Consider the following 12,664-nt stretch of genomic DNA (forward strand, 5'->3'; position numbering starts at 1 on the left):
CCTCTAGATCCTGTTGTGTCCGTGTGTGTGCACACATGGATGTGTTTATGTCGAACATTTCTACAGGCTCTAGATTTCATATACTGAAAGCAGACAAGCACTGGCGATGATACTAAGGCAATTCTCACACCAAGCATGAAGATTTGACATACATCATTTGAAAAGAAGTTAGGAGATGTTTACTACATTATGACAGTTAAATTTGATTTCAGATAACTGTGCAGCAAGTAGGCTGTAGCAAGTAGATTACTCACAAGTATAACAACAGCCAGACAATGTATACTGCGTATACAAAGCACGGACCAAAATTATTCCATACCTCCAAGAAAATAAGTACCTTCTATGGATCCAAAGCTTGCCAAGCAGAAGTTGATTATCTGAGAGGAATCTGGGACCCTATAGATAACCACTATTACCTAAGAAAAAGCTTCACTTTTACTGGCAGTAGCTCAGAAAGACTTCTACTTTCTATCACGCTCATCCTACTCGGAGCCATCAGGTGGAAAAAGCTGTGATAGATTGCACAGAATTGCAGGAACTATTCCTGCAGCAAGATGGAATACAAACTACCTTAAATTCTACATGGCAAACAGCAATCATCCTGATCTTCCCCTCACAACTAATATTGGTGCACCTATTTTGTAACAGCATAGCTGTGTGTTCTGCTCAGTTGTTAACAATAGCTTTGTAAGCAAGTGTTGCAAGCCCTTATGGCTTTTTGATATGCCTATGTAGCTGCTTTTCTTTCCATTTCCCCTACTATGTGCCAGGTTACAGAAACACTTCCAAGCAGCAGATTCAGAAATAGAAAGAGTTCAAGGCCAGGTTTCACACCTGCAACCTTGCAGCTCTGGGTTGTTCCAGCCCTGAAGACCGGTCTCCTTATTATAAATCCAAGGCTTCCTCTAACATCCAGGTTTTATATTCAGTAATTCCAAATGAAGTTTACATTTTTGTACTTATTTGTTTGGGGCAGGAAGGGTTGGGAGGAGGAGGAAGAGGGAATACTGCATGGAAGCTGTGTAACCATTACATGTATCACATTTTACTTTGATGAAGTAGTTTAACTGAATGCCACAGTAGTTCATGCAAATTAATTTATCACCCAATTTAAGACACTGTCACTCCAATTCAAGACACTGTCTCACTCCTATTCCCACCAAAAAAAAAAAAATAATCAAAAAGAGCTACTCCTATTCAACGCTAACATACCATTCATACTTTGGCTTCCCTAAATACTTGAGAGGTTAATACAAGTTAGCACAAAGTTTTTAAAGGGTTAAGTAGCAGTCCTAGTTTTTATTTCTTTTAGAATTCTACACAAGAATCTGTTTCCTAAAGCACTACAAATATAATACTTAGTTTACAGAGGCAGCAAGCTATCGCAAACACCCCATATGCATCCTGAGGTCCAGAGATGGGGGGATAGGACACAAATGCCTTAAAACCAAAACAAAGCAGCCCCCCATATGATACTAGTGTGCTATGTCCATGTATGTGCCAACAAGAAATTTTGACACCCAGAGGGAATTCAAATAGAATAAGGCATCAGCAAGCACTGTGGCTTAAGTAGTATATTTTGGTTTGTTTAGAAAACAAGTTGTTCTCTGGCTGGACAAACTGCTGTGCAAGACCCATTTCTTGACTTCAGGTGTGATTTATGCAACTCACGCTGACTCTCTGTTCATCTTGGATAGACCACGTTATACTGCCCACCTTACACAGGACTGTTCTTGCCATGTTGCTCTAGTAGCCCAGCAAAATAGTTTAATAATCTCTAAGTCTCTGCCACAGAAAGAGATTAAACAAAACAAAAACCTGTTTATTTTGCTACAAGACAAGAAAAGTATATAAAAATTAAAATAAAATTGGGAGGGAACAAAACTGTAACTCGGCATTGCCCTCCAGCAGAAATATAAACAGAGCTCTCTTCTGATATATACTGACTGTCCAAATGGAAAATAAAGACCCAATGACATTTTTAGATGAACAGGATAAACAACTCCCTGTTGTAGCTAACAGTCTTTTTCTCTCTGCATAGAGAGACAGAGACAGAATGCAAAGTTGTTTGTACATAGCCGAGACTAAGCCACAGGAGTTTCTGCACTGCCACTTAATTCACCCTCAAATTCATTCAGATAGTAGGAAGCTGGGGGGAAGCTATTTCCAGAAAAAGAGAAAAAACAAAACAAAACAAACAAATCCCATGTCTTCATTTTAGAAGGCAAGAAAACTCCGGAAATGATCCTAACGTAAATCTCAGACAAATCTGCATTTTGCTGAAACAAGAACTTTGGGTTTAGGTCACGTATGAAAGTAGCTCAGAGTTCCCCATTAAGTCTTGTTCTACTCGAGACACTGAGATGTCAAAAAACTTCAGAGTGAAAATTTAGTAACTGGCTTACCACAGAGGAAAGAAGTTGAAAGAAAAACAGACAGTATCCTCTGTGACTTAAGTTTGTCTTTCAGGAAATTCAGATCCTTACGGTAGTAAATCTAATACCTGAATTGTTTGCAAATAGGTTTAATCATCCAATTGCCATGTACAAGGAAAATCTATGCGCTATCAGAATTCAGCACAGCTAATTACTAGAAGGCAAAATAAGGATTTTTATCAAACAGTGTGTGTGTTCTTCAGCTATTGTATCTATCAATATTTATGTCACTTACAGCCCTTTCTGGGTGGTTGCTGCATACATTTTGTGTGCAGTCAAGAAGCTTCCCAACTGCAAACGTGCTTTTGAAACGAAACGCTGGCCCAAAACCTGCATTTCCAATTCAAGCAGTGGATTCTGAAGTCTGTTAACTCCCTGGAGCAGCTGATAGTTAAAGACTTGTTTCCGCTTTTCTAACAATTTCCTGGTTTGCATAACAATCCTAAAAGAAACATACTCAAGAAGTTTTCCAGCACAGAGAGATTTTGTCTCCAACATACTTCTAGTTTCAAGGCACAGAAAATATTTACAATAACTTTAGAGATATATTTGTCTACAAACATATTTACATATAAATATGTATTAGCTACTTGGTTTAAAACAAGATTATGATAATTTTGCCATATCCAGGAAATACAAAACACTGGCTTATGCCTGGTGCTTAACTCATGCCATTGTGAATAAAAGAGGGGGGAGGGAAGGGGTTTAATGTTTAATTTCCTGTTAAAAACACACACAGGATAAAATCTTCCAAAGAGCAGTTATAAAACATGCATTTGTTAGCCAAGAAACTAGGTAAATATGGAACGAAGCCCAGGCTCACTTTTATTCCTTCCCCCTCCCTCCAAAGAACAAAGTAACTGAAGGCCATGGCGCGTATTTGGAGGCCCTGAGCTCTACTCAGCGACCAGATAATTAATCAGCCTGGCTGATTCACGCACCCTGTATCCATTGCGGTAGTTCCTCAGATAACGCCATGACGCAGTTGGGCTCAAGCTACTGTATTGCCTTGTATACTGCACATGCGCCAAACAACCATTGGACCAACTGCTGCCCACCTTACTGACACAACTATCTAGCTAAACACAAACCGAATAAGCATTAGCGTGAGGTCGGGACCTACCAACAGTCAGTTTCTAGCAACAACAGATTGAGAATACCGCTACCTTCAGCAGCAGCTGGAGACACTACAGAAGATATTTTTTTAAATATTTAAGTTACAAAAGGAAATATTATTGTCAGACGCCACTGAAAGTCAGTGCCAACCATCCTGGAACTGTGACTTCACCTGCAGCAATTTGGCCTTCATCACAGTTCTATCGTGCACAATGACGTATTAGGTTATTCTGCAATTCACTACACTAGAAGTCCCAGACAAGTACCAAATTTCTGTATGATATATAACAATTACAGCCTTTAACAATCCCAGTTCTCTTTGTTGAGATGCCCCAATCTGACAAAAAATACGGACTGTATTTAAGAGAAAGTGACTGTTTATAACAGTTTTCAACACTGATGCTGTATTTTTGGATCTTACAAAAAAAACCCAACCCATCAAATACTTTCTGTCTACTGTATTAGGGTCAAAGTCAGGTCCTCAGTGCACACACCTTGCAGCATGGAATTGGAGAAGTTGTACTTCTTGTGACCTGTGGGGATTCACATTCAACATCAGATGTAAACAACTCTGGCTTCAATTTTTTGTTTTGTTTTTCAAATGAGGATAAATTTATCATTGCAGATATAGCTCAAGAGCTTTCTTAGCATTTTGTAGCATATTATTCAAATTAACACAGCTTAAGCTTTTTAAGTAGATGCACCTTAAACATCTTCTAGTCAAGGCATTTAGTTTCATATTTGATGCAAGAAAAGAAAGGCACAGAGATTACGTCTCTCTCTGGTGAATTAAATCTGATGGCAGGCATGCTGAATTTCTTGCAGACTCTTTGTAAAACTGGCTTTGAGACAATAAACAGTCCTGAGTTTATTTCTAAAACCTGCACTTAACAGTTGTTGTAGGTATTTGTGCTCTTTCCTTAAGAAATCAACCGCTGTTGACCATTGATTTAATGACAGTTCATCAGTGCATCTCGTACTACCACATGAGTTCAAAATCTTCCTGTTTATTTTCACTTGCTGATAACTGGACTTTGTGCCCCGATCCCATGATTCTTCATGTGAAAAGACAATTGACTAACAACATCAGGAGGCAGAAAGAGAATAGGGTGGAGAAAATCCGTAACACAAAATGAGCCCTGACTTGCCTTCTCAGTACTGTACGTACCCCCAAGCAATAAAATTTCAGGAAAATTACTATGTTTTTGGCCAACAGTCAGAATATGTTATACACCCTTTGCCTCACTGTATGTTGCTACTGAAGACTCCATACAAAAGCAAGATTTTTTTTTTCTTTGCTTCTCAGCAGTAAGGCAAGTTTACAAGTATTCACTGCTAGTTACATCAAGGTATTAAAGATTCAAGTGAAGTAGTAGCATTCTCTAGTGCAGTGGTGACCTGAGCCTTTAATCCAGATGAATTTAACTGTAGAGTGCATTAGCTCTTCTCATAAAAGATTTGTTTTAATTTTAGTTCTCTCTCCATTTATCTTATGGCTGTGTAATCTTCAGTAGAGGTCAAAGAGATTTCCCCAAAGAAACAGGAGCTGCTTCTTTTTTAGAGGGGAAAAGCATATTTAAGACAGTTTGTCCTACTTTTAAACATATGTCACAGAACAGTACTCTATCTTCTCCTTTCTCTGTAGCTCTCCTTGCTTCTTTACATGTTCCAAAGCAATTAAACAAACATGCATGTGCATGTACATACGTATACAAACGCAACATGAAATGAAAACATCTACTGAACAGAGAGGATACAGAGCCCATCTGCTGCAAAGACTGAAATTATTACTAACATCTTACCATCATCCAGCTCAAGACAGAGATTGTAAACAGCCAGAGGCCTCTTAATACGTTGTCCTTGTCTTCTTGATTGCCTTGGTGGGGCATGGGGAGGAGATACTGGCATAGAGATTGGTTCAGGGAAAGTGGCATCAGGCAGGGTTTTGAAAATCTGCAATCAAGAACACAAAGGGTGTTAATTATTTATCATGAAAAGCAACCTGTGCAATGCAACTGTAAACCATTATCAAAAAACATTTGTTTTGGATTTCATTCAAAGCAGGCAGGAGCCAAAAATCCATTCCTTCAAGTTTGGGAGTATGCTGTGGGTTTTTAATAAGTGCTTTTAAAATAAATAAATAAATACAATATGAAAAAAAAATAAAAGGCAAGAGCACTGTCTACACATTAACCAAGCTGCAAATCAGTTAATCCAAAGACAAAATATTTGCAGCCTCACTTGCCAGCTAGGATGGAGGAAAAAGGGGGATACTAACTTTATGAACCAGTAACCAAAAAAGCTTTGTTAGCTTTAGCTAGGACCTATAATTTTGCCAGAATACGCATTTTAATTTTCAAAACTTGTAGTATCATTATAATATCAGCCATTTTAATTAAAAAAAAACCCAAACAACATACTCTTGAAGAAAGCAAAGGGACAATTTTGAGAGGAGGGGTTTTTAGTGATAGATACCATAGTAACATACCATGTGAGAGTTTTTTCAGTTAACTATCGCATATTGAGTCACATTTATATTAAATTATGATATACACAAAGACGTACATAAAAAGGATCGCATTTCTTGTCATCATTTTATCTTTTGAGTCATGACCACTAGCATATCACCACTCCATACAAAATACCATGTCATTTCTCTCTGGATTAACCAGCAACACAGATTTGCTCAACGTGATAGCATTTCTACTTTAACTGTCACATACAGGGCGCAGTCTAGTGATGCCAGTTTACTTCTAGAAAATTATCAGTATGCTGATGTATAATTTAAAAGCAGCCTTTTACAAGTGATCATGGCAGACTCACACGAACAAATTAGCTTAATATGTATTTCATCAAACAAACCAGCAGGTAAAGAAAAACACAAACAGCAGAGGTACAAGAAAAGCCCTGTACCTATACGGCACCTTACAGCAATGCAACGCGGTAATATAACAAGATATAACGAAACAGTATGTGGTGGTCTTTTACTTTGCAACTTTACATTGCCATGTATCTGTATAGGAAATATTATAATGAGGAGGCTCGTAATGAATCTTCGAAGGAAAAGCTTTTTATGAAGTAGAAATTTATGCAGAAAGTATAAAGAGATGCCACAAATAACACATACAGCACACGTCAGGTGTAGTATGAAGCTAAAAGCCAGTCAGGCTACTCTACCGGTGAGAAAAATGCCATAAGCATCCTGTGGTAAGGCACTCAAGACATCCTGTTAAAAGTATAAGAAACTCTACATGCCATCGCTTCCTGGCCTGTTAACCCTGAATATTAACACGTGTAGGAACAAGGTGACCCACAAACCCACGCATACCCTGGCTTGCAGCTGCTTAATCGTCACTCTCGTATTGGCAGGTAGAAGACTGTGCTGGTACAAAATAATCAGAAACATCATTTTCCATGAAAACTGTGGAAGAATGATCATATCGCCCAAACTGGGCAGCAGTGGGCCGGAAGCCTATATACGGTGTGCAAAGGAAAGCTCCAGTGGAAATATTACCTTCTTTCCCAGTACGTGAATGTTGCTGTGGGGGAGGTAAAGTGATGTCATTTGAACTTCCCCATACCGGTGTTAAGAAAACTGGCTCCCACTCCTTCACATGCCTATGAACAAGGGATTACGACAGCAAGCCAAAATAGTGCAAGAACTCTCTAAAAACAAAATGTTTATAAAGAAGAAAGGAAACAGTCCAACCTGCTTCCCCCCAGTACAGACACAGCAAGCACTCTCAGACAGTGACAAAGCTCTAATTGTGCTCAGAGTGCTAAAGCCATTTCTTAAAACATGATGCAATATATAATAATGAAAGCTAATGTGCACCTACATGGCACTTGGCTAACAGTACCACACTGCCCCCTTATGTGTAAATATAAGGCTAGATTGAGTAGTTTTAGGGATAAATATTTGCTTCTGAAAAATTCAAAAGTACCAAAACTTTAAATGCCATCTTTTCCATGGACTAAGTGTTGCATTTGGGCTCTCTCGTAAATAACTCTCTGCCAAGAGGTTTCAGCATGCTGTTTACTATGCCACATTCTGCAGCTGTGTTTATTTGTACAGCCTTATCCACGCATCTCTGCTGAAATTAATGACGGTGAGAAGGACAAGTATTCCCCAGAAGTACTTCGTAAGACATGAGCTCTCTTGTGTGCATTTAGGTGACTCGCGCAGGTTGCAGTAAAGTTCTTAAGTGTTTTTTCCTCATCTCTCACAAATATTTCAATACACTCTTCTAAAACTATCAGCATGAGAAACTAAGAGAGTCACAAAAGCAAAACACAATCAAGAAAACCATGAACGCGATTCTTACTCGATACTCAGTGCCAGACTGACAACAGGATAATGAATCGGAGACAGGTATGAATCCAAGTAGATTTCTAATTGCAACTAGCTATCTGTGATGTGAGAAAAAAGACGGTGGTTTGTTCTGTTTGGGGGCGGGGGGGAAACCCTATACAATAAACAGGAGAAATAACAAGAAACCAGTGAAGTGACACTTCAGGCAGTGGCAGTCCGGCACATGCCAGCTAACTTCATAGTGATACTGGTGGCAGGTAGTCATCAGCTGCCCAGAATAGTTCTCTCTTCCCTAATAAAACAAAAGTTAGGGGTACTGAGCCTTCTCTCTCACTGTCAGGCTAAGTATATCACCTCTACTTTTCATTTTTTATCAGTGGCAGAGCTGTGCACAAATGCTTCCAACAGCACTGCTCAGTGCAACCCAGTGCTACCCAGTCCCAGCACTGGGCGGATGGCAGGCGGGCCGAGTTCCCTTCTGCAGACAAGGCACTCAGGCGGGCAGCAGGCCCGTCCCTGGTTTTACCTCACTCTGCTCTTAACTTCTTGTTGTAACAGATTGGTAGGGAAGTTTCATTTCCGAGATAAGGTCAGTAAGTAGGATATTGCTTTCTAGGGAGCAGAGATCACCTCCTGCGAGCTCCCGGGTAGCACGAGGCCACCTCTTCTCCACGCTCACTGGGACCAGGGCAAGGGTCCACACAACCTCCATCCTCTCACTCCTACCTTTCTCTGACGCAATGTTACAAGCTGTAGCACTTTTTCCCTTGTGCTCACATTCAATACCTGTCTCCACAGAGAAGAAAGGGATTCCTGAAAGAAGTATTTAGATATGAAGTAAAGAATGCAACCTCTTGACTATCAGCAGAGCAAATTTACCCATGCAGAGCAAATTGAGACTAATTCTCAAGAATTCATCAAGTGTTACGAGTTGTTCTGCAGGATTCTGAGACACACAAAAACAAACCAACCAACTAACCCCCAAAACCCCCCCACACACAACCACGACTAGAAAGATCACTAGGGGTGGTTATACAAGAGAAACCGAAAATATCCTGCCCTTGTGTGTGGCACAAAAAAGTATACTTGGGGTCATTTTTGCTCTTTCAAGCAGCTCGTATTTGTGTTCATCCCAACTTTCATATTTCCTTTTTGCCTTTTCAGTAGGAATATAAAACTCAGTACAGTCCATCCATAACTAGATCTGCTTTTTCAACAGCAGAAATCTGTTGCAGGCCAGAGCTACAGCTTGTACCACAGTTTTGCAAAGGTGAGCATCTGAAAAGCAAGCAGAAGGTCAACCTCTGCCCTAAGAAGTGCACATACAGCATTCAGCTTCTCTTCCTTGCTTTATTTTCACTTAAATAGACAAGTACTTTTCATCATGCCTGAACGGGTATTTGTCAGCTGCACTGACAGAAGCATCATACCGTCTGCCGGAGAATGGAGGGTGGAGGCATGCTTTATTTCAGTTGCGGGCAGACAAGTTTTTTGGTTTTGGTTTTAATCAAATTTGCTTCTAGCCTTATTAATTATTTAAATGTCATTGAAGTATAAATGTTTCACAGGTAATAAAAGATGCCTGCTGTGAGTGACCTGTTGTCAGAAGCACACTGCCTCCACGCAGAAGACGGAATTCAAAATCATTAACAGACAACGCAAGCACCCGAAATGGTTCTGACCTTGGTGTGTTGCGACTGACTTGCACAACATGGGACCACACCTGACTTAAGTTTCAGAATATCTTCTTGCACTGCAACCTGTTGCTATCAGTTGCGTGGCGAGGCAACCACACACGCCCAATCGGATGGAAACCCTCCCATGGAAGAACAGGATCGGAACATGCTATTTAATACAAGATCTCTTCGCTACTCCAAACAAAAGCCTTCCTTCAAGTAAAAGTCAGATCTACCACCATCACTCATCTGGACTGCAGAAGTTACCACAGCTTAGACTAATGCCTGTATAAAGACCAGAATGTAGTCTTCATTGAATTACCTCATTCAAAAAACAATAAAAATGTATTAAACCAACCTCAGAGTTTAAGGACTTCACAGTCACATCCAGTGTAACAGAGTCTTTGAGACTGTGGCCAAAGTGCACTACATTTATAGAATAGCAGTTCTCTAAAGCACTGGCATCCTGCTGTTATTGATCTACTTGGGGGCAAACTCAGAAGTTAAGTGAAACAATTTACATACAGGAAAAGACCAACACATGTAGCACTCAAAATTTTACCAAGCAACAAATCTGACCTACCCCAGTTACTACTTTAAAGGGTTGTTTAGGTCTGATCCTACATGAAAGCAGAATTTAAAAGTGCACACTGACTTAAGTGGTGGATCAGTCTTCAAGACTGCAGTGTAAAAGTGACAACAAAAAAGATGAGAGTCTTGTTGAGCAATTTAAAACACTGGTATGTTTGACCTATTTCTCTCTGTGCAACGGTACAAAATGGATACTTTACAAGGCTAAACAAACCACAAACCATCTTGGATATACACCGCTAATAACAGCTCCGTCTAGAGCCGTGAGCCCAAGACCATCCCTCCATACAGCCATTCCAATTCCTAAACCTGTGTCCCACAAAGTCTATGGAAGCATTTCTTCAGAGTAATGAGCCAAATTCAACATATTATCATACTGTATTCTACCAGCAGATCCACATGGCAGCAGCCCAAGGAATTCTGCCAGACTCCCCTTAATCTGCAACAACAGTGCTGGACTCCAGATCCTGAGCTCTTACTAGAGTTGATTTTAGAAAATCAAAAAACCCCATGGCTGAGAGGATTTAACTTGGCCTATTCCACAAGTTTATGACTAGATGTATAGCTGTACATGAAAACGTAGATTAGATTTTGCTGCTACAAGAGAATACTGATCTGTTCTTTCTGGTCTCAAGCAGAACTAATTAATGAATTTCAGTATGTTTGCCAGGAATCACTTTAGGAAAAGACCCAGACATCAGGTCATCTCTGTCTGCTTTGTATCACTGGGGTAATTAAAATTTCCTCTAAAAATCAGTGGGAGGCAAACAGCAAGGACAGAGTGGGATGAAAAAGAGGGGAGAAAAAACTGGAAGCTTAGTAATAGAGCTAATGAGGATAAACTTATAAAAAAATCATTATCAGCTTAAAGCTGTGCCATGATTTTGTTGCAAGACAAAACCCCCATTCACTCTTGTAACACCTACCACACAGAATATGCATCTATTTCCTTTGAATACACGGACAAGAATCAGAGTACCAGAAGTCGCTATCTAATGCAAAGGAGGCTAGAACCTGCAAGGTCATTCCAAATTCTTTGAAATTCGGCTAGTGGCATAGTCTCCACGACTACAACACATGCAAGAACAATATCAGTACAAGTTTTTATTTGGGTAATTTCCCTTCAATACATACTCTGTTTGCAGTTGGTAAATAAAAAGACAGACACACAGACACTTCAACTAGTGTTTATTGAACAATATAAACTGCCATCCACCTAGGCCACATATACTGCTCTGCCCTTATACATTTTATGGTTATGGTAGTCCTTGCATTTCCATGACAACTGGCTATAATATATGCTGATCAAAGAATATTTTATAAATTAGCAGGTAATGGGATAGTACAAGAGAAACTTATATCACCATAGTCTTTTCTTTACTTTGCTTCTTTTCAATGCAATGCAAACCCAATTCAGGTTAGATCCAGCAACCTGTACAAAAAATAAAAACCATATAAATATATTAGATACAAAAATACTCAAAAGAAGAGGCCAACTGTCTTAGTTGTTCACAGTGTGCTCTTACCTCAATAGACTTTCTAAGCCTTTTTCCCCCTTAAGATAATGAAGACAGTAGTTGTGCCATTCTTTTTGCCATTTCCTGCAAACATAAAGCAACAATATCTTTTATGTCAAGTTATAATTTCACCGTAGATATAAGCATTTCAGGAAGCACAAGGTGAAAGCAAGCATCTTTAAATACATTGCAATAGCTCAGCCACTAATTGTAACCACTAGCCACTAATTGTAAACCATTTTTTAACAGTGAAAAACACATTCAATAAGATGAACAGTTCTAGATTTTTTTTTTCCTGTTTGAAGAGATTGCAGAATCTAACTGGAGTTATCAAAAGTTTAACCATAATAGAAAGATCAACTTCTGGACAGCTAGGGCAAAAATTTTCTTTCAAAACTGATTTCTGCACCAATTCTAACAATTTTATAAAATTTCTAGTGTATTGAAATTTTTTAAAAAATGCCCCTTTGTTACTGTAGTTTCTTACTTTTTTGCATTTTACTATGGAAAATGCCAGATCAACCTGTTTCATTCCTGGTTTTAGTCAACATGATCCATTTCTTCTTCTGGTTCTCAAACACATGATCCATTAAATATAAAATACATGCATTAGAAATTCTTAACAGCTAAATAGAATCTGTGTTCATTGTACCAAATGTGATAAAGTTGATTATTTCTAAAAATCAACTTAAGTATTTTTGAAAAAGGTTTACAAAATCTTTAATAAAAATTACCAACAATTTAATTAGAATTCTTAAGTAACTCACCTCCCCAAGGTTATCATCATGTCCACTCCAATACAGGTGTGCCTGCCTCGAAGTAGTTATCCTGACTTTTGTGCTTCAGCATCTATACACTGTAAAATATGATTTGCTGTGCACTGGCTTCTATGAGATTACACAGGATGCAGATTTTCTGAGGCTTTGGATTTTGAGGCTTGAATTCCACTACAAACCACAAAACACCTTTATATAATATTCACTATGATTATATTTGGGCGGGGGGGGGGGGGGGGGG

At 39.1% G+C, this 12,664-nt stretch overlaps 1 protein-coding gene across 1 annotated transcript in view; it reads right to left on the minus strand.

Moving 5' to 3' along the window:
* The window catches only part of ARHGAP10 (Rho GTPase activating protein 10), a 123,402-nt gene that overhangs the window by 32,305 nt on the left and 78,433 nt on the right, over positions 1-12,664 (minus strand). Inside the window, exon 19 of the mRNA XM_009702351.1 lies at positions 5,354-5,504. Coding sequence (XP_009700653.1) covers positions 5,354-5,504 — 151 coding nt within the window. The remainder of the gene's footprint in view (positions 1-5,353; positions 5,505-12,664) is intronic.

This window comes from Cariama cristata, unplaced genomic scaffold (genome assembly GCF_000690535.1).
Source record: "Cariama cristata isolate BGI_N322 unplaced genomic scaffold, ASM69053v1 scaffold1226, whole genome shotgun sequence".
NCBI lineage: Eukaryota > Metazoa > Chordata > Aves > Cariamiformes > Cariamidae > Cariama > Cariama cristata.